A 27,723-nucleotide genomic window follows, 5' to 3' on the forward strand; every position below is an offset into this window, starting at 1 on the left:
TGTTTCTACTGGTGGCGCACGTCTGCACATTACCTCGATATGGTGCACATAACGTAATTCATTCCGCACATGGATGGAAAAAATTAGAGGGAACATTGGAGGCATCCGCTGCTGAGTCCTGGACCAAGGAATAGGACATTGTGAACGTGTGGACAGAGCTCCACGTGGCTGCTCTACATATGTCTATGCGAGGCACATCCTGAAGGCATGTCGTGGTCGTTGCTTGAGCTCTAGTGGAGCTAGTCTGTATGCCAGTGAGGTGAGGTAGATTCAACAGTTGGTAGCAGAGTTTAATGCAGCCGGAAATTCATTGGGAGATTCTCTGGGTGAAGATGGCCTGTCCCCTGATTCTCAATGCTATCACAATAAACACTTTATGGGACTTAGTGATTATTTTTGTTTTCTTCAGGTAAAAGGCCAGAGCTTGTCAGATGTCGAGGGAATGGAGCCTATGTTCTTCTGCAACTGTGAATGGATTGGTAAATATGAAACTGGAAGCTCATCGCTGGTAAAAAAAATTCAGGTGTAGGCATAAGGAAACTTTATCCTTATGGAATGCTATAAATGGCAGGTCCACCATTATAGCTCTGAGTTCAAACCCTTCTCACCGAAGTGATAGCAACAAAGAAGGCGACCTTCATGGAGAGGAAGGACTGAGAGCAAGATGCAATTCATTCAAAATGGGAATGGGGGGAATTGTTAATACCAAGAGTACCAGATTCAGGTCCTATTGAAGCGCAATCTTTTTCAGGGGTGCAAAGGTTCTTAGGAAGCCTTTCCAAAATCCAGTGGTTAGCAGGTATGTAAAAACAGTAACCCTCCACAGGAGGACGGAATGTGCTGAGGGTGAAACCTGTTGTATTGAAAGATAGAACGTAGTCCAGGATTTGGGGAATCTTCACGGCTTCTAGTGGAATCTTTCCTACTCTTAGAGAGAATGTCTTGTACTGCCGAGGAACATGCCTGTTCTATAGTTGATGCCCATCCAAACACCACACTCTGAGGTGGGGTGGACATAGATTGGGATGCCTGATCTTGCCATTGTACTGGATCAGAAAGATTGGGGAAGTTCAGGATGGTAATCAGTGGACGGGATGACATGTGCAGGAGATTGGGGATCCAGAACTGTCTGGGCCAGAAGGAGGCAATCAGAATGACCGTTGCCTTGTTTCATCAGATTTTGTAGATCAACCAAGGTAGGAAAGATAGTGGAAGAAAGAAGTAGTTGAGTTGGTCTGACCAGGAGATAAAAACTATTACTAACCTTCTTGTAACTGTTGTTCTTCAAGATGTGTTGCTCATGTCCATTCCAATTAGGTGTGCACATGCCGCATGCACAGCAGCCAAAAGATTTTCCCCCCAGTAGTACCCGTCAGGTCGGCCTGAGTGCCCATGGGGGTCGCGTCTTCATGGCGCTCAATATAGGGCCCTGCCAACCTGCCACCCCCTCAGTTCCTTCTTAACGCCAGTGATGGCTAGCTGGAACACCCTTAGCTCTTGCCTGGGCAAGCATGTCTTCGCAGTGTCTTGGTATACAGTTGTTTATAGTCAGTAGTTTTAGTAGTTATATTCTACAAGTTTCATTTGGGCCCCCCACCCCAACTCTCTCCCGGCACCGGGACATGCCTCGGTCTCCGAGTTTTAAAGCCTGCAAAGACTATGGCAAGTCTATGCCCAGGAGCAACCCATGCACTTCATGTTTGAGGGAGAGCCATTTGAAGGAGCACTGCAAGATCTGCAAGGGATTTCACCCCAGAACCCTAAAAGACCAGCATCTCAAATTCTCCAACTCCTGGCACACAATGTGCATGTGTAACCCACAATGGAATACAAAAGGGACCATCACTCAAAGAACAACCACCTGGATTTGCCCTCCCTGTATTCACCAATATACAGGCTGCCTGCAATTCTGGTGTTCAGTACATTCACTCATCAGGAAGTTCTGGACACCGTAAAAAAGTCTTGATCCAAGACCTTTGACTCCCACCCATGTGCCCCCGGCTTGTGAAAGAGTCATAAGCAACTGATGCCCCACACAACTGAAAAAGCCAACAACTCATGAATCCACCTACAAAATGGAAGAGAATATTATCATGTTTCTCACCGTTGCGCTCAAAGAGATCTCTATAACATCTACCTACCTGCCAGAGATACTTTTCAATTTCTTCAGACTGCCCACACAACAACGAAGTGTACCATATGAATCATAATTGGTGATTTCACCAGCCATACCACTCAATAAAGCTATACAGAGAACAATGATAATGGCTGTGACGTGTGCAGGTGCTCATCAGTTAAGCCTGATTCATCACTTGAAGCTACATAGTTCTTTTAACAGTTGCCGGTAGAATCATAGAAAATTAGGGTGGGAAGAGACCTCAGAATGAGGTCTCGAAGCAGGACCAACCCCAACTAAATCATCCCAGCCAGTGCTGTGTCAGCCAGAGCTTTGTGTTTATACTCACACTCATAGAAGTGTGAGTATAAACCTGACCTCGCCTTTGTTAGCACTACTTTAGCTCTCACACATAGAAAATTGGTGCTATACCCAATTCCGACATCACATCATCATCCTATTGGAATTGAGGTACATGCTGCTGTCATTCCTATCTTTAGACTGTTCTGATGTCAGTTCAACTTTGAAAGCAAACTGGCCGGCATTCTCCAAAGATCCTGACATAGCTGTCAGACCTATTGAACCAATAGGTAAGAACTACATCCACTTTGTTGATGCTGTATATCGCTCTGCTAGGAGAAACCTACCTTGTCAGAGGGAATAACCCCTGCCTAACACCCCAGTCAGCTATACTGTAGGAGGCATACAAAAATTCTAAGACCACATCTTTGCCTACGACAATAGCCACTAGCAAACATTTACTGACAGAAATTACTCAAGAATGCCTAAAATCCTAGCAGAACTTGATAAAATCCATGGATATGACCCATAACAGCAAAAAAGCATGGTCAACCATACATAAACTCTGACAATACAAAGATGAATGGACATTTCAACATCTCAGCTGATCAGCTCACCCACCCAATGCTACTCAATGGGAAGGTTAAGTGGACCACTTTCAACTGGTCATTACTCCAGCAAATACCCCCGGATATATCCCACAATCTAGATCTTACAGTGTCTTTCTCTCTAAAGGAATTGGACACTGGCATCAATGCCTGAAAACGGGGAAAGCAGCAGGCCAAGATGACATCTGAACTGGGCAGATCAAAAATTTCAGCCCACATACACAGAAGATTTCCAAACCTGGAAATCCTGGACGCCCCATCATCTCGGGCATTGGTACTCTCACTGAAGGACTGTCTGGATATGTGGACTCCCTACTCAGACCCTACGCCACCAGCACTCCCAGCTATCTCTGTGACACCACAGATTTCTTGAGAAAACTACAATGCATTGGTGACCTCCCAGAAAACACCATCCTAGCCACCATGGATGTAGAGGTTCTCTACACAAACATCCCACACACAGATGGAATACAAGCTGTCAGGAACAGTATCCCTGATGATGACACAGCACAACTTGTTGCTGAGCTCTGTGACTTTATCCTCACGCACAATTATTTCAAATTTGGTGACAATATATACCTCCAGACCAGTGGCACCGCTATGGGCACCCGCATGGCCCCACAATATGCCAACATTTTTATGGCTGACCTGGAACAACGCTTCCTCAGCTCTCGTCTACTCACGCCCCTTCTCTACCTACGCTACATTGATGACATCTTCATCATCTGGACCCATGGGAAGGAGACTCTGGAAGAATTCCATCATGATTTCAACAGCTTCCACCCCACCATCAACCTCAGCCTGGACCAATCTACACGGGAGGTCCACTTCCTAGACACCACAGTACAAATAAGCGATGGCCACATTACCACCACCCTATACCGAAAACCCACCGACCGCTACGCCTACCTTTATGCCTCCAGCTTCCATCCCGGACACACCACACGATCCATCGTCTACAGCCAAGCGCTGAGGTACAACCGCATCTGCTCCAACCCCTCAGACAGAGACCAACACCTACAAGATCTTCACCAAGCATTCTCAAAACTACGATACCCACACAAGGAAATAAAGAAACAAATCAACAGAGCCAGACGTGTACTCAGAAGCCTCATGCTACAAGACAGGCCCAAAAAAGAAACCAACAGAACTCCACTGGCCATCACCTACAGTCCTCAGCTTAAACCTCTCCAACGCATCATCAGTGATCTACAACCCATCCTGGACAATGATCCCTCACTTTCACAGACCTTGGGAGGCAGGCCAGTCCTCGCCCACAGTCAACCTGCCAACCTTAAGCATATTCTCACCAGCAACCACGCACTGCACCATAACAACTCTAACTCAGGAACCAACCCATGCAACAAACCTCGATGCCAACTCTGCCCACATATCTACACCAGCAACACAATCACAGGACCTAACCAGATCAGCTACATCATCACCGGCTCATTCATCTGCACGTCCACCAATGTTATATATGCCATCATGTGCCAGCAATGCCCCTCTGCTATGTACATTGGCCAAACTGGATAGTCACTACGCAAGAGGATAAATGGACACAAGTCAGATATCAGGAATGGCAATATACAAAAACCTGTAGGAGAACACTTCAACCTCCCTGGCCACACAATAGCAGATGTAAAGGTAGCCATCTTACAGCAAAAAGACTTCAGGACCAGACTCCAAAGAGAAACTGCTGAGCTCCAGTTCATTTGCAAATTTGACACCATCAGATCAGGATTAAACAAAGACTGTGAATGGCTATCCAACTACAGAAACAGTTTCTCCTCCCTTGGTGTTCACACCTCAACTGCTAGCAGAGCACCTCACCCTCCCTGATTGAACTAACCTCGTCATCTCCATACTGATTCATACCTGCCTCCGGAAATTTCCATTACTTGCATCTGAAGAAGTGAGGTTCTTACCCACGAAAGCTTATGCTCCCAATACTTCTGTTAGTCTTAAAGGTGCCACAGGACCCTCTGTTGCTTTTTACAGATTCAGACTAACACGGCTACCCCTCTGACACTATACACAGAAGTGGCTCCTGAGTATGTTCAATACCACTTTCATCCAGCTCAAGCTCCTGAAAAACTGGTGAAAAGCCAAGGGAGTGGCCCTTTTTAACCATCCAACCCAAAAAACTTTCAACTTATCTCACGCCTGTGTGATATTTTAAAACTGTTTGAGTGACTACTGTTATTCTGCCTTACACCACTTATCGAACCACTTCTTATCAACAAACACAGGCTGGTTTTTGCTGGGGTCGGTCCTGTGCTGTACAGCTTCTGAATTTAACATATTGAAGATGGACATGAAAGGGGATTAATTATGAGAGCACTGTTTGTTGATCTCTCAGCCACTTAGGATAGTTAATCGTTGAGGATTCCTTGCCAAGGTACTAACGTTAACCAAGAACCACCACTTCATGAAACTAATACAGACCATACTGGAGGACTAAAGATTCTTCATGAACTTTTGTGGCAAACAAAGCTGATGGTGATGACAGTAGAATGGCCTCCCAAAGAGTTCAGTCTTAGCACCTACATTATACAACATCTACACAAACAACCCAGAAAAAGATGCTTTATCTATGTAGATGATCTGTGCATCACCACAGACACATACACCACAAGGAATTTGACATTAATAGTTTGATGAATGCACTTAACCTAGCCAAGTACAGTAAAAGATTTGTTATCCGGCATGTTGGGAAAGAATGGGGGGGGGGGGGGGAGTAATCAAAAAATGCCTGTTAACTAAGACTTACACTTACCAATGGAATACCAATTTTCAAAGAATTAGAATACAATAAAATCAATAAAGAATAAAATAGTATACAGGTACTCACCAATCCAGTAGTAGTACTGCACTGTAGAATGGTTGGTTTCTTGAAGCACTTAGGTGTATACAGGTAAAATTTTCTATACAGTAGGTTATCTTATGACACTACATATCACTATGGGCAGTGCATGGCGTACACCCAGATCACTAAAAATACACTTAACACTAAAACTATACTGAACATAATTTAATCTTTCTTTGATAACTCAGAAGGCACTTCAGGATCTTGCAATGCCTCAGTGTCATCATTATCAACATCAATTCTCATCATAGATGTAGACAGTGCAGGAGATTGGGCTGAATCTGTCATGACCCTATGACAAACCCTGGAAGCTGCTTTTTTGAATAAATCCCTGAAATCAGCTTGCTTATTGTCTTCTGCCTCTTTTGCATAAAAAAGAGTGCAGAATGTGCAATTGCCTCACCTCCTGGGCAGTATACTAGTCCCGGTTACTAGATTGAAGATTTGTATTGAGAGATATCAGAAATGACAGTTAATAGAGCTTCCTGGTTGATAAAGTGCCGGATAATACAGTTTTTACTCCTGGGGATTCTGCACCACTGCGCATGTGCAGAATTTATGTCCCCTTCAGCTTTCTTTGCTTCCCCACAGAAAAATGACTTTCTGACAGGGAAGCCACAAAAAGCGGTCATGCGACTATCCCTAGCAGTATGTTGCAGGTGCCCAGGGTAGCCAGCAGAGATGTAAATCACTGTGGGGCAGGACGCAGGACTGGGGAAGACCCGGCTGGTGGCTCCTACCCCGCACCGGGCTCAGCTGCTAGTCCCGGCTGTGCAGTATGTGACTTCCTCTTCCCCTGCATGGCATCCGGGGCCACCCCCAGATTTCTTCCCCAACTGCAGGAAGCTCTGCAAACTCCCGCACCCATTGTTCCTCAGCTGCAGGGGGAGGGATCCCTGTACAAGGAGCTGCTCCCCCAGCCGCCCAACCCCCGTACATCCAGACCCCCTCATATCCAGACCCCCCCACCAAGCCTCACCCCCCTGCCCTCAGACCCCTCTCCCAATGAGCCCCATTCCCCCTGCACCTGGACTACCCCATTGAGCCACCTGCACAGGGATTCCCACCCCACCGAGCCACAACCAGCTACACCTGGATCCCAACCCTACTGAGCCCCAGTCCCCCAGCATCTAGATCACCCACTAAGCCCCTCACACCCAGACCCCCCTGCTGAGCTCTATCCCCCCCACACTCAAACCCCCCACCACCTTCACCTGGACGCCCCTGCAGAGTCCATCACTGTTGCACCCAGAACCCCAATAAACCCCTGTGCACCCAGATCCTCTCCATACCTGGATTCCGCACTTAGCTGCCTGCACCCAGATTGCTCCACACAGAACCCTCTCAACCCACACCTGGATCCCCCCACTTTTGGATCCTGCCTTCCTGAGCCTGCCTGCCCACACCTGGTTCACCTGGCATGAAGGAGCAGGGCCCTGGGATGATTCTGGGGCAGACCTGGACCTTGCACTGTGCGAGGGTTGGGGGCAGCCTCACCGCTGAGTCCGTGTCCTGGATGGGAGCTGCACAATGATCTCCCACCTCTATGCAGCTCCCCAATGCCATGCTGGAGCCTCCACATTTATATGACAAATAAAATTTACAGAATTTTGCACAATCTTAAAATATTGTGTGCAGAATTTTTAATTTTTTTTTTTTGGTGTAGAATGTGATCAGAAGTATACTATGTACAACAACAGGCAAAGAAGCAAAGATGCAAGTTAGTGTATTGGCTGCTTGCACAAAGCTGATGAAGGATGGGCCAGCTGGCTGAAATTGGAAGGCCTTCTCCTTTGAGATCTCTCTCTAAAGTGGATAATCTGACTGCCGGAAATACTTCTGGGAATACTGTCGGTATTGTTGCTACTGTTATTGCTGACCCTCGTGGAAACATCTATCATGGGGCTATAAACTCCCAGCAAACAAGGGACAATGCTTGAAACCCAGTGAATGCATTACACCAGGCAAAAACAAACTATCAAACTAACTAATCTAACACTAAGGTACTAATACTAACTATATACCAAAAAAAAGACGACGAAAACTCTGAGTTAACAAGAAAAGTGTGAGGTAAATACCACACAGAACACTCTGACTTAAGCTGCAGACGGTTAGAAGGAAGTGAGGGGGGTCAGGGCAGTGCCGCCCATAAATAGCTATGGGAGGGGCTATAAGGGACAGAAGGCACCAGTGCTACCCTGACAGGTACTGCTTAGCAACCTTCTCTGGCTTCAGTGTGCATGGTGTATGCACACCTGAGTGGAATACATATCTGCAGCTAGTCACTCAAAGAGGAACTGGAGTGGTGCCAGGTCTGCATCTCCCTATATTCCCTCAACGGGGGTGTCTACAGCACAGGCACAGACACTGTTGATGAAACTCTCCAATCCAGAGTGCACAGGCACACACAACCTGATGTGAATCACACACAGGGATGCTATTTAAAGAAGAATTAGCTGAATATGACAGAATGACATTGTGGCCAAAAGGGCTAATGCAATCCTTAGATGTATAAACAGGGGAATAGCAAGTAGGAGTAGGGAGGTTCTATTACTTCTATATTGGCATTAGTGCAAGTGCTACTGGAATAGTGTGTCAAGGAGAATTTTTGAAAGATTGGAGAAAGTTCAGAGACGATCCATGAAAATGATTAAATTATTTGAAAACACACCAATAAAAATTGAAGCTTAACTATTGGATAAGTGTTATTTTCATCACACACACAAACCAATGAAAATATTTTTTCATCAACAAACAAAATTTACAGATAGGCAAAGTACAAAAAATGCTGCTTGAGAACTCTGATTTAAGCATTTTTACTTCGTATTTTTTGACAAGCGATGTTGACAATTTGTGTTTCAATAGTTATAAAGCTCTAAATGTTTGAATCTCAATGTCTACTGCCAGTAATAATTATTCTGACTCTCCCCACCATTTCCCGCAACTGTGAAAATTTAAAAATTATTAAAATTAGAGCATGCTTTAACAATTATATCTGTTGACATCATTAAAAAATAAAAATCGAATTCTACCAAGCCCACTTGTAAAGAAAGATTCAAGGACCTCAATCTTTTTATCTTAAAGAGAAAAGATTAAGGGGTGACTAAATCAAAGTCTATAATATCCACAGAAATGTTTATGTGGGCTGTTCAATCTAGCAGACATAAGAAGAGCCAATGGCTAGAAGCTGAAGCTAAACAAATTCAGACTGGAAATAAGGTGCCAATTTTTTAACAGTGAGGGTAATTAACAACTGGAGCAATTTATCAAGGGTTATGATGTATTCTCCATCACTTGGAATTTTTAAAAATGAGGTCTGGATGTTTTTCTCAAGTTATCTGTACACTGCACATTGCTGTCAGCACTGTGTAAGGTACATGTAGCTACACACCACAGCGAAAAGCAGGCTGCATCCATACCACAGTGCATAGCTACACTTGTCAGTGAAAGGTTCTAGCTAGGCATGTAGAAGTTTAATCGGTTAACTGATAAGCTTGATACTTATTGGTTTCAATTAACGGTTAAACGCCTCTGCCGCCCTGCACACCTGGGGATCCTGGCTGCAGGCCCCGTGCCTGGGGATCCCGGCTCCTCGGGTAAAATGTAGGGTGCTGTAGCACCCCCACACACACCCTTAGCTCTCTGGTTAAACATTTAACCGATAGGTTATACGGTTACTGCTTTTACATGTTATTTACATCCCTAGTTCCGACAGGGGGAAAGCAGTTGTCTGCTACTCAAGCCCTTTCCTGCTGCCTCCCTTCTGCCAGAGCCCTTTCTTGCTGCTGGATTCTCTCTCTACAGCAGATGAAGGCTCCAGAAATGGGGAGCTGGTGGTGCCTTTCCCCACTGCCTCCTCATTGTTAGAACCTTTCCCAACTTCCAGTCTCTCCCTATAGTGAGGGAAGGCTCCAACAGTGGGGAGGCAGGGAGATACTAGACAAGGAAGGACTGTTTATGAGAGCCATGTAGGGAATATGCCTGGGTATAGACCCACAGGCTTCAAGCGTGCCTTTACTCACCATAGCACTGTAGATAGTGAGGCATTGCTTTTTATACCCATCTTAGGGGGGAGCAAGCCATGTAGGTATTCTACAGGCCCCCATAAGAAAAGTGCAGTATAGACTTACTCTAAGAGATATGCTCCAGTTCAAACAGGAAGTAATTCAGGGAAATATAATGGCCTATGCTATGCAGGTCAGACTAGATTATCACAATAGCCCCTTCTGCCTCAATCTTTGAAACAAACATAGCAATATTTGTATATATAGATATGTTTAAAAATTCCAAAACAAGACAATCCACTGCAAACACTTCTACCTCTGGGAAGAGGATGAGAGAACAAACGTGAAAGTTTTTAGTCACATTGCTTAATGCACTAGTGGAAGGCACAGTGTAAGTGCCAGTGATGAGTATAGTATAAGAACCTGTATATGATACAATTATATGAGACCCCATTCCTTTTAGTTCTCCATCCTTTAAAGCCACTTCGGATACAATTAAGCTCCAAGTTGTACAGAACCCCATTTTCATAGACATTTTGTTTTAATATAACTATTAAAAATTGTAACATTTTAAAGAAAAAAAATCAATGTGAATGTTACACCAACTGCAATTTGAGGCTATCCAGTAAAGGAGAATTACCTTTAATGCTCTCCAAAGGATAGGTTGATACAGTCTGTACAGCATTTCTTCAACTCCCTGACGAACTTTACTTTGTTTGTGAAAGTAACTCAGTAACTGTCAAAGCAAAACCAATGTTAATGCATGAAATACATTTCATATGCTATGTTCAATACATTTGAGAAAGGCAGCCTGTTTTATTCCACTATGTCTTTTACAAAAGAAAGTTGACTTTTTTAGTTTGTATAAATACAATAAAACGACTTATACAAGAGATAAAATTATTTTAGGTCAAGCTAGTCTATGTATTAAAGTGTTCTCATTTTAAAATAGGAAAAGCAGAAAGAGGTATTGTCTCTCACTAGCTCATATCTACACAGATGTGCAATTAGGAAGGGCAAAATCATGGCAAGAGTTCCTTTTCCTCAGCTCCCTTTCATCCTTATTTATCTATAATTTTTTAGGGAGAAGAGAACAATACAGACAGCAACTTTAGTGCTGAGGAAGCATATATGGGAGGCACAAACACCCCTTTTTATTATTAAAAATGAAGGAATGTTACTTAGTAGCTCATGTCTTCCAAATACATTACCACTGTAGATTATTTATTATTAAAGAAATGGAGACATGCCTTGGTCAGAAGAGGGCATATTCACTCCATGCAATACACAAGATTTAAAAGCTTGTATTTAGCAGTGTCTAATACTGAGGTCCTCAGCTTTTCCCTAATTCAACTATAAAAATAAAAAAATTAAAAACAGAATAGCACAAAGAGAAGGAACAAAGACAAAATTGCAGGACTACTTGTGCCACTTGCTCAGAGGTGTTACAGGGCAGCTCCTCCATTTGAAGCGTTCAATCAGAGCTCTACATGGAATATTCCTCTCAGTGGAATATTTCAGGTACTCAAAATGAAAGTTAGCCCATAATGAAAGTAAGTCTATAAGTGGGAATCTTCGGAGATAAGATTTGTATTATGTATCTAGCACAAATTTTGGTTGAGGGAAGGAAGTAGAGATTTGGAGGGAAAAAAAAAAAGTGTTGAGTCAAGAGGCCATGGAATTTCTCTGATAATGATGGGCCAATCCATGGAATTTTGTCATTGTTTTAATTATGAACAAACAACATCACTTATTTATGGGTGGATAACAATGATTTTTTTAAATGAAGTTGAATTCAAGTTTAAATCAGATTTTTGTATTCATAGATTATAAAACTGGAAGAAACAAAGAAATATCTGTCAAATTACTCAAGCAAATTATTTGTATATGTTTCTTTAATATCCTAATTGTCACTAGAATTTCAGATTTTTAAAAGACAGTTTTCTTCTACTAAGGAGTTTCACTTGAAAAGTTCATCTACGCTGAAAAAGACCAAGGCCTCATTAACATCCTTACTGTAAAACAACACAAATTTTGTAAGTGAATAGCACATGCTTTATTTGCAGCCCCCACCACCTGATATTTTTAACTATCCCAAGTCCAAAAAGGTGAAATGCTTTGACCAGACTATATATTTCATCAGGTTTATAGTTTGAAGTCAATGGGTCTTTTGCTCCTAAGTCACTTAGGTCTTTTTTTCAAAGCCCCACTCTTAGGTATCTAAATATAGGTTTTTGAACACTTTAGTCTGTGTACATAAGAAGTTCACAATAACTTTGTTAAATGTACAGTAACTCCTCGCTTAACATTGTAGTTATGTTCTTGAAAAATGAGACTAAGTGAATCCAATTTTCCCATAAGAATTAATGTAAATATGGGAGATTAAGTTCCAGGGCAAGTTTTTTCACCAGACAAAAGACATTATATACATATACAGAATAAGTTTTAAACAATACTGTACTCAATAATAATGATTGTGAAGAGAAGGTTACTCATCTTGTGTAGTAACTGAGGTTCTTCAAGACGTGTCCCCATGTGGGTGCTCCACTTCAGGTGACTGTCCTGGTGCCGTTGATCGGAGGCTTTTCCATAGCAGTGCTTGGTCAGGAGGCGTGCTCCAGGTGTCTCGCAGCGCCTGTCTGGTTGAGCACACGTGTGGGGCCCACACCCCTCGGTTCCTCCTCTACCATAGAATCCTCGTATCAAACTCCAAAATAGAGGGGAGGAGTGTGGGTAGTGGAGCACTCACAGGGGGACACATCTCAAAGAACCTCAGTTCTGCACAAGGTGAATAACCCTCTCTTTTTCGAGTGCTGTCCCTGTGGGTGCTGCACTACAGCTGAACGTACCTATCATGGATGGGGGGGGGGAAAAACGGGGACTTTGGAGGTACATGGCTAACTGAAGTAGAGCGGACTAAAAGGCCTAGTATGGCATCATCCCTGGAGAATTGTGTAATTGCATAGTGATTGGTAGAGGTATGTTCTGACGCCCAAGTGGCAGCTTTGCAAATTTCTGAAATTTGTACATTGTGAAGAAAAGCCATGGAAGTTGCCATGGCATGTGTGAAATGGGATCTGATGCCCGTACGGGGTTCTATTTCCCTTGTTTCGTAACATAGGCGAATCCAGTTTAATATCAAAATTCGTTTGGATATTGCTGATCCTTTGGATTGTTTCATTGTCGAGACAAAGTCTCAGTGATTTTCGGAAAGATCTCATCCTATCCAGGTAAAAGGCTATTGCCCATCTGACATCTAGGGGGAGGGATAGCTCACTGGTTTGAGCACTGGATTGCTAAAACCCAGGGTTGTGAGTTCAATCCTTGAGGGGGCCACTTAGGGATCTGGGGCAAAATCAGTACTTGGTCCTGCTAGTGAAGGCAGGGGGCTGGACTCGATGACCTTTCAAGGTCCCTTCCAGTTCTAGAAGATAGGATATCTCCATTTATATATTTATTTTAGTGCTGCATTCTGTGAACATATGCACGGTTTGGGATAGAATGTGGAAAGGTGAATGAGTTGGTTGACATGGAAGGTTGACGACACTTTGGGGAGAAATTTTGGATGGGGTCATAACATGACCTGGTCCTTAAAAGAAGATGGTGTAGGGTGGGCTGGCTCGCTAACTCATCTAGTGGAGGTAGTGGCCACTAGGAAAGCCACCTTCATGAACAGGTGAAGTAAGGAGCAGGTAACCATTGGTTCAAATGGAGGTCTCATGAGGCCCTTGAGTACTAAGTTCAGGTCCCACATGGGGATGGGAGAATGTACTTCCAGATAGAGGTTTTGTAGATCAACCGTGAAGCGCTTTGTAATAGGGTGTGTGAAAACTGAAAACCCCTCGATTTTGTCATAGAAAGTATTAAGCGCTGTGCGGCGAACTTTGATAAAGCTTAGCAATAGTCCTGAATTCTTCCATTCAACCAAATAGTCTAGTATCATCGGTAATGGTGCGGTACATGTAGCAATCTGTTTGTCTGAACACCACATGGAGAAACACTTCCATTTCTGCAGATAAGTAGTGCATGTAGATTTGCATCTGCTGTTTAGTAAAATAGTTTTCACTTGTTCTGAACAGGTTAGCTCATGTTCGTGGAACCATGGTTTCAGATGAAGCTTCTCTCATTGTGGATGTAGGGCTTGTCCATTGTCCTGCGACAGAAGATCTCATGTTACCGGGGGAGTCTGTGGCGGACGGATCGACAGACATAATAGGTAAGGGTACCACGTTTGTCTGGGCCACGCTGCGGCAATCAGAATAATTATGGAGTTGTCTTCCTGTATTTTGCGTAGGACTCTGTGGAGTAGAGGTATTGGTGGGAACACATACCTAAGTGAGGTGTCCCACTGGATTAGAAAGACATTCCCTAAGGATCGGGCACCAAGTCCTGCTCTGGAACAGAACCGGATTCATTTGCGGTTCTGGGACATGGCAAATAAGTCGATGGAAGGGAACCCCCAACATCTGAATATTCTGTGGAGGGTTGTGGGGTTCATTTCCCATTTGTGTTCCCATGAGAAGTTTCTGATGAGGTTGTCTGCAGTGGTGTTTTGGCATCCAGGAAGATAAGAGGCTGTGATGTCTATATTGTAGCAAATGCACCAGTTCCACAGCATCATGACTTCGGTGCAGAGGGAGTGGGATCACCCCCTTCCCCCCCCCTTGTCTGTTGATGTAGAACATGCATGCTACATTGTCTGTCATGTCTCGGATGGATCTGTTCCTTATTAGAGGGAGGAAGTGATGGCAGGCATTTCTCACTGCTCTGAGTTCCAGGAGATTTATGTGGAGGTATGTTTCGGTTGGTGACCACTTGCCTTGTGCTGTGTGGTGGTCTAAGTGTGCTCCCCAACCCAATAGAGAAGCGTCTGTTGTGATCAGTACAGAGGTTGGGGTTTGCTGGAAGGGAATACCTGTCGTTAGATTTGCTGATGTCGCTTACCATCTGAAAGAATCCAGGACCTTGGGGGGTGGTTTGACTAGTCTATGAATGCTGTGTTTGGTGAGTTCAGCCAGATTTGAAGGAACCGCATGTGTAGCCTGGCATGCTTTACCATGTATGTGGTGGCAGCTATGTGTCCTAACAGTTGTAGGTGCTGAGAAGGGGTGACTGTGGTAGCAATGACATGGTGATATCAGCATGCGTGAGAAAGTGTTGCGGTACCGATGGTGTCGGTACTGTCAAATCGTTTTGTCTACCAGGAGACTTGTGGTTCGACTTGGTCGGTGCCGGGTCCTTGGTGTTGCTGGCCCCGGTGTCAGTGCCAAGGTAGATGTCGATGGTAACGATGTGGACAGTGCCGGGGGTGGCAGCATGGTCAGTGCCAGCACAGTTGTCGGTGCCATGGAGGAAACGTGGCAGCATATGTCTCGACTCCTCCTTTTTGTCTTTCAGCTCTGCGGCACAGCTGGTGCCAGGAGAGTCGAATGTACTCACTCCTAGCCATCAGCACCAGAGGTAGAGACCACGCAGGGGACTGTTTCTTTTTCTATGGTCCCCGCTGTGCAGAGGTCGAGACTCTCTTCCTCTTTTCGGAGGCGGATGGAGCCGTGCTCTTTGATGGTTCAGACCACATTGGTGAGCACTTTCCAGAGGACCTATGGTCATCCTTGTCTGACCCTGGGAGAAGAGATTTCTTCATTAGGATCATCTTCAGGTGGAGGTCCCGGTTTTGGTGGACTCATGCCTTCAAGTTGCTGCAGTGAATGCACTTACAAGGAATAGATATCCGAGGCACCTCCCACAGTTGAGAGTGACCATCAAATCTAGGCATTGCCTCACGGCATGAGCTGCATCTCTTAAAGCCAGGGTAACCTGGCATAGTCCTTAACGTTAATGTTCGTGGCCTGAAGGGGGAAAAACTACAAACTAGAGAAAACTAACAAAGCAAAGAATAAATTTTTATTTAAAAAAAAAAAAAAAACAAGTGTGAAAGTAGAATGAATTATATTGTAAAAATAGAATGGACTAAAATGCTGTATGTACCTTTAAGCAGAAATAAGAAATGTTGAAATACAGGTGTCAGGAAAAGGAACATTAAGGCATAAACAATGAGTCCACTTAAGCTAATGGTGGAACATTAGCCAGAGATCTGTAAAAGCTAGTAAGAAAAATGAATATGTATGTCTAGCCTCAGGTAAACTTGTCAGTTCTGCTTTCTTTGTCCTCTTGCATCTGAAGAAGTGGGTTGTAGCCCACAAAAGCTTATGCTCTAATAAATTTGTTAGTCTCTAAGGTGCCACAAGTACTCCTGTTCTTTTTGTCCTCTTGTTAAGTTCGTGCCCTTTTTATTTGTATAAAATAAGGTACTGTGGGTCTTGCACGGTGCTCACATTATCTGAATGTATTAGCAGAGTGCTGTGCTAATAAACAGAGTGATCTAACAAATTGTGAGTCCTGAATCGAACTTTGACACAAGTTAACTATGAAAACTACAGTAAAGAAAACTTTTTAAACTACTAATTTCTATTTTTTTTTAAACTCTAGGGAGAAAGGGCTGTCGCACTGCGGAGAGCTCCGTCTTCAGCCAAGGACAGTTGAGAAAGAACTGAAGGGGGCAGGCCGTGCACGCGCGTTCAATGGGACAGACAGGAGCGTGCGTGCAGTCCGACTGAGCACTGCTATGGAAAAACCTCCGATCAACGGCACCAGGACACACTGTCACGTGAGGTGGAGCACCCACAGGGACAGCATGAATAGAACTTCAATTAGCAGCTGCTAGAAGCAGGGAATGGTCTCCCTATCTAATTGAAAGAAAGAGCTGTTTTCATGACTGCGATACTCTATCCGTGAGATAAACTCAGTTATGAATGAGAAGCAAGAGCTGATTTGGGAAACATGAATCCTCTTTAAGAAGCAGCTTCTGCCAGCACTATGAACAGAAGGAAGGAGCATGGGCTGCCAGATACCATCACAACCTATGGCAATAAAACAGGCTGTCTCTAAAGACCAGGGTGTAGAAAGTTCCCATTAGACCAACAGCACATAAATGTACCCCTAAACCAGGGGCAGGCAAACTTTTTGGCCTGAGGGCCGCATCGGGTTTCAGAAATTGTAAGGAGGGACGAATAAGGGAAGCTGTGCCTCCCCAAACAGCCAGGCATGGACCGACCCCCCCCCCCCGCCTTCCCGCCCCTCACGGCCCCCCCCCCCCCCCCCCCCCTCCTTCCTGACTGACCCCCCGGGACCCCCTGCCCCATCCAACCACCTCTTCTCCTTGATCACCCCCGGAACCCCAGCCTCCATTCAACCCCCTCTTCCCCGCCCTCTGACTGCCCCTATCCACATCCCCAGCCCCTGACCACCCCCTGAACTCCCCTGCCTTCTATCCAACCCCCCTCCCCTGCACCCTGCCCCCTTACCGCGCTGCCTGGAGCACTGGTGGCTGGCGGCGCGGCTGCACCATGACAGGCAGCTGCGCCATCCGGCTGGAGCCAGCTACGCACCGCGCAGCACAGAGCACTGGGTCAGGCAGACCCTGCAGCTGCACTGGCCCAGGAGCTCGCTGCCCAGAGCATTGCACTGGAGGCGCAGTGAGCTGAGGCTGCGGGGGAGGAGGAACAGCGGGGGAGGGGCCTGGGGCTAGCCCCCCGGGCCAGGAGCTGAGGGGCCGGGGAGAATGGTCCCGTGGGCCAGATGTGGCCCGCGGGCCGTCGTTTCCCCACCTCTGTCCTAAACTAATGGAAAAAGAAGCATTTAAAAAGTTATATTAGCATTCAGTTGAGAACGAATTGTTTTTAAAGCTGACTTCATGAAAACAGTTTACATACGATGGGCACAGCTGACAAGGTAATTTTAAAACACAGGGGATCACTAATGGGCTTAAAGTCATTGTGGGGGAAAACTTCTTACCTATGATACTAATGCAACACTGAATAATGAACTTCACCATCTCTATTATCTACCTTTTCATTTCACTCATTTTAAAATAAATTAGCAGTGTGACAATTTCTAGTCAAGTTCACTGTGCTTTTACATAAGATACAATGCTTAGGTTGCAAATAGTGCAGGGAAGTGTATAAGTGCAAACAAAAACCTTTTAACAGATTTTATTTTAATATTATGAAATTGAACAAATTCATATTAAGTTATGCAAAATCCCTCCTTCTATTTTTTTGATCTTGAACACTACTTAAATTTGTACCTAAACTATGTAAAGTGCTCCTTTAACTTGTTCAGATAGCCAATATTTCCAGTTAACTAAAGCAAATTAATAGATTTTCAGAATCAGTAGACTATTCTTAACATAGATATACTTAAAACAAACAGAATATTCTCATATTATAATAATCTGATTTTGAAAAGGACTTTAAAAACATGTTGTGCTAGTACTGTATGTCATGTTTGACAATAACATACCTCTCTCACTTTAGGATGCACTGGAGAACTCCTAGGAAGATGGATTCCATGATGCATGAAATCCTGAATGCAATTATGCTCAAGAATCTAAAATAAAAATGCATTACAAACTACAGTTAACATACAAAATTATAGGTGGCACAGGTAGTGATTTACTTAAGGTTGCTTGATACTTTAAGTTTTCATATTCTGTTTTCAGATGCTCATAGCTAAGCCCCTCTGTTTTCAGTTTAAACTGATTTTTACAGAAAAAATCCCGGGTTTTACAAAACTATTATTCATTTTCCCCCCCAATTTTCACCCTAATTTGGATCATTCAGATACATAAAAAATAACTTGTTTTATTAGGAAAATACAATATATTGCATGAGATATATGTATTACAATAATACATTGATCTGTGTGTATATGCAAAGCTGCATGCTGATGTAAGGGTATATTAGACTAGAAGATGCACATAAATAAATAGGCAAACATGCAAATTTGAAGTACATAAGCATCTGAATATACTGATGAATCTCACACTTACCACATGCACATTTCAAGCTGTTAGCAGATAACTAGGGCTGTCAAGTGATTAAAAAATTAATAGAGATTAATCGCATTGTTAAACAATAGAATACCATTTATTTAAATATTCTGGATGTTTTCTACATTTTCAAATATATTGATTTCAATTACAACACAGAATACAAAGTATACAGTGCTCATTTTATATTTATTTTTTATTACAAATATTTGCACTGTAAAAAACAAAAATAGTATTTTTCCATTCACCTAATACAAGTACTATAGTGCAATCTTTTTATCATGAAAGTTGAACTTACAAATGTAGAATTATGTACAAAAAAACCTGCATTCAAAAATAAAAATGTAAATCTTTAGAGCCTACAAGTCCTATCAAGTCCTCATTTCTTGTTCAGCCAATCGCTCAGGCAAACAAGATAATGCTGCCTGCTTCTTGTTTACAATATCACCTGAAAGTGAGAACAGGCCTTTGCATGGCACTGTTCTAGCTGGTGACACAAGTTATTTACATGCCAGATGCACTAAAGATTCATATGTCCCTTCATGCTTCAACCACCATTCCAGAAGACATGCGTCCATTCTGATGGGTTCTGATAGATAACAATCCAAAGCAGTGTGGACCGACGCATGTTTATTGTCATCATCTGAGTCAGATACCACCAACAGAAGGTTGAATTTCTTTTTTGGTGGTTTGGGTTCTGTAGTTTCTGCATCAGAGTGCTGCTCTTCTAAGACTTCTGAGAGCAAGTTCCACACCTGACACCTCTCAGATTTTATTGCCACTAACTGGAAGGCTTTCCAGGCCGTCTTTTCCTTGCCATGCAGTGCATGGTCAAATGCATCGTCTCGAAGAAGTTCATGAATCTGAGGACCAACAAAGACACCTTCCCTTATCTTAGCTTCACTTAACCTTGGAAATTTTCCACGGAGGTACTTGAAAGCTGCTTGTGTTTTGTCAATGGCCTTGACAAAGTTCTTCATCTCACCCAGCTTGATGTATAAGGGTGGTAACAAAATCTTCCTTGTTGAATCAAGTGGTGGATGCTGAACACTTTTCCTCCCAGGCTCCAATGACTGTCGGAGTGGCCAATCTTTCTTGATGTAGTGGGAATCTCTTGCACGACTATCCCATTCGCAGAGAAAACAGCAGTACTTTGTGTATCCAGTCTGTAGACCAAGCAAGAGAGCAACAACCTTCAAATCGCCACAAAGCTGCCACTGATGTTGGTCATAGTTTATGCACCTCAAAAGTTGTTTCATGTTGTCCTAGGTTTCCTTCATATGGACTGCATAACCAACTGGAATTGATGGCAAAACATTGCCATTATGCAGTAAAACAGCTTTAAGACTCGTCTTCGATGAATCAATGAACAGTCTCCACTCATCTGGATCATGAACGATGTTGAGGGCTGCTATCACACCATCGATGTTGTTGCAGGCTACAAGATCACCTTCCATGAAAAAGAATGGGACAAGATCCTTTTGACCGTCACGGAACATGGAAACCCTAACATCACCTGCCAGGAGATTCCACTGCTGTAGTCTGGAGCCCAACAGCTCTGCCTTACTCTTGGGTAGTTCCAAATCCCTGATAAGGTCATTCAGTTCACCTTGTGTTATGAGGTGTGGTTCAGAGGAGGAGGATAGGAGAAAATGTGGGTCCTGTGACATTGATGGTTCAGGACCAGAAGTTTCATCCTCTTCCTCGTCTGACTCAAGTGAGAATGATTCTGGTGCATCAGGAACCGGCAGTCCTTCTCCGTGGGATACTGGACGTATGGCTGATGGAATGTTTGGATAATGCACAGTCCACTTTTTCTTCTTTGACACACCTTTCCCAACTGGAGGCACCATGCAGAAGTAACAATTGCTGGTATGATCTGTTGGTTCTCTCCAAATCATTGGCACTGCAAAAGGCATAGATTTCCTTTTCCTGTTCAACCACTGGCGAAGATTTGTTGCACAAGTGTTGCAGCATTTGTGTGGGGCCCACCTCTTGTCCTGATCTCCAATTTTGCAGCCAAAAGAAAGGTGATAGGCTTTCTTAACCATAGTGGTTATACTGCGCTTTTGTGATGCAAAAGTCACTTCACCACAAACACAGCAGAAGTTATCTGCACTGTTCACACAAGTACGAGGCATCTCTGCTCACTTTGGCTAAACAGAAATGTGTCCCTTTGCAAAATCAAACACTGACAAATAAGAGAACACGACACTGTATGATTTCTAGAGCTGATATAGGGCAATTTGTTCAGCAGAGTGATGTAAGCTTCGATATGATTGCAACATCCATGACTTCTAGGAATAACATGATGCAATTCATATCATGTATGACACAATACCAGCTTCAGATTGCAGCATTCCTTGTTTTCCCTAAAAAGCAAGTACTGTCCAAAGCCAGTCATAGATTTATTCATAGAGCCACTCAAAGATGTATTTTAGTCATTTCTGGTTTAAATTGAGATCCCTTCCCTTTATAACTCACTTATCCTCCGCCATTCCCAAGTCAAGAGTCGTATATATTGACCCAATAGCATATCTTGAAAACTAGAACCAATCAACAATTTTAAGCATCATTTTCGTTCTCAGTGACCCAGCATTGACTACATTTATTTCAGAAGCATTTTGGCTTTAGAGCAGTGTAATTGAAATAGACATATTTGAAAATGTAGAAAAACACCCAAAAATATTTAATAAATTTCAACTGGTCTTGTTTAACAGGGCGATTAATCGCGATTAATTTTTTTTAGTTAATCTCTTAAATTAACTGCAATTAATCCACAACCTTACAGATAACGGTTTAAAGATCTGACACACTAAAATAGGAAGAAAACGAAAATCTGTATCAGAACGTGTTTCAGAAGACAAGAAAGTATTCAAAAGTTTTTAAAAAACAAAAAACAGGAGAAAAGGATGAAATTGAATGTATGTGCTGCAAATGGTGTGGCCCAAGTATTAACTGTAAATATTTAAAGGCTAATAGTTCTAAGTCTACAACAATAAACTATTCAAATGAAAAGTTTTATTTGGGGATTAGAGATGTATTGTTTTCTTAAACTCAGAGGTGGCATTGTTTTGAGTTGTTTTAGTTCTTCAGCAAGCCACATTGACTTTCATTCATCAAAGCATTAATCTACTGCACGGATTCCCAAACTTCATTGCACCATGACCCCCTTCTGACAACAAAAATTACTACACAACCCCAGTAGGGTGGACCCAAATAAGGCATCAGATCTAGAGGCCAAAACTGAAGGGAAAAATGTTGGATAAAGGTGCGTATAGAGCTATACAACTGCCAAAAGGAAAAAATAATTCTGAACCTTTTAACTGGATCAATTTCAAAGAATCTTTAGATGAACTAATCTTAATAGCAAGTTCAAATCAGAGTATGTACCTCTAAGATCTCTCCTGAAGCCTTCTTCCAAGCCCTAAAATAAATTTCTGCAACATATGCCATCAGAGATCTGTGTTAACAAATTAAGAGAGAAGAAATATCAAACTTTATACCATCTTTACAGTAAATATTTTATAAAAAGTTAATGTTTGTCGGTGTTGAGTGGCAATGAGTCTTGAGGGTATTACACATTCTCTTGCAGCACTGTTTTTAATACTAGCAAAAACTTGAAATCTCTTTTAGTAATTAATACACCAACAGAAGAATATAAAGTTTACTCAGTTACAGATTTCAAAGGAAACCTCCAATAAAATTTTATATTTTATATTTAAAGAGAAAACCAAGCACCCACTGAATATTATTGTAGGTATTATATATTACCTGATCTTTAAAAAAAAAAGATAGGGGTATGTTTCCAAAGCAATGCAGTTTTTAATTTTACATTCCAATATATGCAGTATTGTGCAGTCTCCGTTGGCAGCATACATGCCTTAATCTTATATTAATGAAATAAGAACTACAACCAAAAGAGCTAAGCATAATAGTATTTGCACATTTCAGAAGCGAGAGAACTGACGAATTTATATAGAATAAAATACTTGCACTGAATCTTGAGTGCTTTAAATTATTTAAAAAGCAAATCTGAAAAAGACAACAGTTCTAAATCAGAAGTATTATGAAAATTATTTTAACTTAAAAAGAATAACTTGTTATCTTTACTGAACAATTTGGCAATTAATTTCTGCAAATCTCTGAAAAATCTCTTTAAACTGGTACCATATAACAGTAAAATGCTACATAATTAGTAATTTATCAAACCAGATGAATTCTTCCAATTAGGCAAATACAATACTGTCCCTATCCAGAGGACCTGTGCTAGTTTTTGATATTCTGCAATATATCTAATTGTAGTAATCCAGTTAGGACTGATGCCCCATTGTGTTAGACAACATATAAATATACAAAGACAGAGGGTTGTCTTCATGGCTAGTTAGTACATGGCAAGATAGGGTGTGCATGTACAGCATGCTAGCCTGCAATGTACTAAACTGACTGTGCAGACCTACTATCCTGTACTAAAAAATTCCCTACTGCACATGTAGCATGCTGTACATTCACACCCCAGCTTGCCATGCACTACCTAGCCAGGGATACAAGCCATGGGTCAACCTTTTTGTGGATAGAACTACATTTATATTACAGGGGAAAAGTAAAATTTAAAACCAAAACAGGTACAAATAAGCCTGTGTGTTTTTGTAATTTGTTTAAAAATATGAAGAGACAACATGAAAGCATCTGGTTCAAAATATTTAGTTTGGCTGACATAAACATCCATATATTTTGAGATTCCGTGACGTTTTGGCCATTCGGCTCCCATTCACTCTGAGAATTGTACATAGCTAAACCACCTGTTGCTACTGATTGATATAGTTAGGTTCACAATATGTTTAATACAACATTAGTTGATTAGTTTGATTAGTTTGTAAAACATATGAGAGTTCTTGGGGTTTTAGTCAGCTAAAAAAGAAAAAATATCAATACAAAAAAAATATATACATTCTTCATCGACATAGGGGAGGCTACAAGCTGGACAGCTGCAGGGAAGTTTGTTGGGCTGCACCCTTGGAACGCACGTCCCAGAACTTCCTTTGCTGGCTGTAGCCCAGCAGACAGATTTGAAGAGCTATAGCCATGAAAGGAAGCTCTAGGACATGCCAAGCCCAGATCCACAGAGACAGGGCAGGGCACAGCCTGGAGAGCAGAGAGGTACCGTGCAGTCTTGTGGCCCCCAGTACCGCCACTCCCCATAGAAAGTCCTGCTATCCAGGCTGCAGTTCCTCCTTCCTGCAGCTGCCAGGCCCACAGCTTCTCCTCCCGGCTACAGGCAAGGGCTGCAGCCATGGAACACGTCAAAAAGTGGCATGACTGTTGCCAATATTTGAATCCCATTAACATTAAAGTCAATGGAACAGGACTGGTTCCTGTAAAAAGGATGCTATTAGCCAGAAGTTAATATCATTATTGCTATTAAGCAGCATCCACTGTATAGACAAGATAAAGACACAGAATTATTGAAGCAATATGGAAGTTACTCATTATATTTGTAGAATCTGATCTTTTCATTCAGGTGTATTTCATCCATAAGCTAGATGTTCCATCTTTGAAAACTGAAAGCAAAGTGTGGCCAGCATTCATAAGGGCAATCACTGTAACTGTGATACATACTTTGAAAAACACTGCAACTGGTTTTTAATAGTCCCATGGATCATTTTAATGAAGTTTACATTCCAGCTCAACAGAAAGCTAAGGAATCTTCTTCCCTGTTAAGGAAAAAAACGGAAATAAGCCCAAATCAGGAATCAATTTAAGATCCATTTCAAGTTGTTAACTGAGAAAAAACGGTTACTAGCCTTCCATAACTGTTGTTCTTTGAAATGTGTTCCTCATGTCCATTCCAATGTAGGTATGTGCTCACCCCAAGTACCACCACTGAAAAGTTTTTCCCAGTGTTGTCTGTTGGGTCAGCTCTACCCCCTGGAGTTGTGCTCTGACACCGGTGGTATATAGGGCCCCACCGCCCCCTCAGTTCCTTCTTGCCGGCTAACTCTGACAGAGGTGCAGGCGAGGGAGTTTTGGAATGGACATGAGCAACACTCTCAAAGAACAACAATTACAGAAAGTTAGTAACCATTTTTTCTTCAAGTGCTTGCTCACGTCTATTCCAATGTAAGCGACTCCTAAGCAGTCGAGTAGGTGGAGGGTTCGAAGTTCATTGACACACTAACAGCTTGGCCGAAACTCACATCATCTCTAGTTTGCTAGGTGATGGCATAACGCCATACACGCAGAGTCCTTCCTATCTCTATCTCCCTTAGAAATGCCAAGGTGCTTCTTACAGAAGCCAAAGTACGCGGTGTTGGGTCAACGTGACTCTGCTCGGAACGGGGACGAAACACTGCCTCCATCAGGAGGAACTTGAGTCTAGTGTCTCTATCCTTCTTAGTTCTGGGCCTAAAGCCCTTGCAAATCCTGCAACGCTCCTCCGTGTGCGTCTCCCCCCAGACACTTGACGAAGATGGAATGTTGGTTGCTAAGCAGCATCGGCTTATGGCATGATGCACACGGCTTGAACCTTGGGGTCTGAGGCCTACCCTGATGCCAAGGAAGGGCTAACCCCACTAAGTTGTGTCTGCTACTAATGAACAAACTCAAATTCTAGAAAAAGAAAAAAAAAAAAAAAAACCACAAGGATGAGCAGTAGTTCCAGCGACTGTCATGGGAGGTAAAAAGGAACTGAGGGGTTGGCAGGGCCCTAAATAACAGTACTAGGAGGGTGCGACTCCAAGGGGCACCAGAGCTGACCCAACAGATACCACTGAGAGAAAAACTTTCCAGAGGCGGTGCTCGGGGCAAGCACACACCTACACTGGAATGGACAGGAGCAAGCACTCGAAGAACTTAAGGTCGCAGGTAATGCTTCCTAAAGAAAAAAAACTGCATATATTTAAGTGATATTCTGATTGTTTAAGAAAAGTTGTAAGATTCTTAAGCATTTTTATTGCCTAGTATAACTCAAGAATTACTTAGTATTTATTTGTACTGCAGAGTGCCTAGGGACTCAAACTGGAGATCAAGAACCCAATATGCTAAGTACTATATACAAGTTCAGGCTAAGTTCTCCAGGTACTGTACAGTTCACCTCGTGCTAAGAGCCCCTTAATAAAAATTTTAAGTCAGGTGTAGAACCACATTAATGCACTATCTTTTAAAAGGCAGAGAAACTGTTTGCACGTGGTGATTTTCTAAAGTCTTTTTTAATAACACAGATTTGTTCCATAGTCAAAATATTTCAGCCTGACGAAAACTGGAATTGTGGTTTGTCTATGGAATAATAGGTCTGTAGTAACAAGTAAAGACCTTATAAAAAACAAGACCTGGAGAAACAAACATACATGTTGATTTGTTGCTAAAAGATAAACAAATGTATAAATCTGCATTATCTAACAGCTAGTTTTCAATGCTTCTATTGTCCATATATAATTAGGTAATATTAAAGTAAACCAGATCATTCAGAAACTATCTAACTAGAGCAACAAAATTATTTAACGTGGCTACTATTACCCTTAATTCATATAATTATATTTAGTTACTGTAGTACAGGATGTGACCAAGCAAGCACGGTTCTCAGACTTTTTCATTACCTTTGAATGCACTAAGTCAAGGGGACAGTAACAAATTTAGAATTTGTTTTTGCTGTAGTGTTAGAAAAAAATATATAAGCTTCTCCTCCCCTTCCAGAATAAAACTAGTTCATTACTGTACTTTCTCCATTGGCTTAATATATCTTGGTTTCAGTCCGTGCTATGGCATTGGAAGGTGTGTAATGTATAGATCTCAATATTCCCTAATGTGCAAACTGAAGTAAAAAGTTACAGCTGAAAGCAATTCTTCACTGAAAAGAGATCAGGTTTAAGACTTCTGCAAATGCAGTACAAATCTGAGTTTGCAGAAACTGATAATACTTCCATAATTCCAAAAGTGGGCTATGATATGGAATCAGAAGGGTAACAATTATACTGTAGTTAAAGAAGGTTACTCACTTTGGAGTGCTTTTTCCCTTTCTTGACAACATTCCTGCAGCACAGAATGGTTTGTCTGTGCTGAGGGAGACAAAAGTCAACAGAAAGCCTGTTTCACAATGTGTGTATTTGCGTGATAACAGATAGGGCCAAATCCTGTTGTCTTTACTAAGCAACAAAAAACACACACACACCAAGATTCACTTTGGGGAGGAAAAACTAGACTCTTAGCTCCATAACCTGAAATAAGTGGTGAATTTTCTGTCTAAAGCTCACTATATGACTTGTTAAGAACTGGTACTTCCACAAATACAATGTCACAAAAAGACTAACTCCGAAAGAAGTTAACATTTAAAATATTTGAAAACATATGGAAAAATGTCTGTTTACCTCTTCTTTTTTTATATGGTTAACACTCATAAAGCACTGAAGCAACAAATCTTTTACTTCATTAGTCTCCTCGAGGTCATAATCAAAACACAGTAATGTCTGGTGTAGATGCCATAGACGAACTATATCTGCACCCTAAAAAAAAGAAACACAGTTATGCTATAGTGAAAGTAAACCTAATTACACTTTTAGACTTCGCTATCTAAGGTCTACACTACGGGGGGGGGGGGGGGGGGGGGGGAGGGGAGTGTCGACCTAAGATACGCAACTTCAGCTACGTGAATAGCATAGCTGAAGTTGCGTGTTTTAGGTCGACTTACCTGGCTGTGAGGATGGCGGCAAGTCGACCGCTGCCGCGCCGCCGTCGACTCCGCTTCCGCCTCTTGCCGCAGTGGAGTTCCGGAGTCGACGGCGAGCCATTGGGGATCGATTTTATAGCGTCTTCACTAGACGCGATAAGTTGATCCCCAATAGATCGATTGCTACCTGCCGATCCGGTGAATAGTGAAGACGTGCCCTAAGAGCTCTCCTGCCAACCACATTTCAGTTTCAGAACCTGAACCAACCCTGTAC

At 42.5% G+C, this 27,723-nt stretch overlaps 1 protein-coding gene across 2 annotated transcripts in view; it reads right to left on the reverse strand.

Moving 5' to 3' along the window:
- The window catches only part of NCAPG2 (non-SMC condensin II complex subunit G2), a 116,113-nt gene that overhangs the window by 70,263 nt on the left and 18,127 nt on the right, over positions 1–27,723 (reverse strand). Inside the window, exons 6-10 of one of the 2 annotated variants that reach the window (XM_034760013.1) lie at positions 27,151–27,285; positions 24,407–24,501; positions 22,181–22,250; positions 18,259–18,345; positions 10,538–10,633 (exon numbers count right to left, since the gene is read on the reverse strand). In XM_034760013.1, the coding sequence (XP_034615904.1) occupies positions 10,538–10,633; positions 18,259–18,345; positions 22,181–22,250; positions 24,407–24,501; positions 27,151–27,285 (483 nt within the window). Of the gene's footprint in view, positions 1–10,537; positions 10,634–18,258; positions 18,346–22,180; positions 22,251–24,406; positions 24,502–26,781; positions 26,819–27,150; positions 27,286–27,723 lie in introns of those variants that run through there. The other variant, XM_034760014.1, reaches the window with a different exon arrangement.

This window comes from Trachemys scripta, chromosome 2 (genome assembly GCF_013100865.1).
Source record: "Trachemys scripta elegans isolate TJP31775 chromosome 2, CAS_Tse_1.0, whole genome shotgun sequence".
NCBI lineage: Eukaryota > Metazoa > Chordata > Testudines > Emydidae > Trachemys > Trachemys scripta.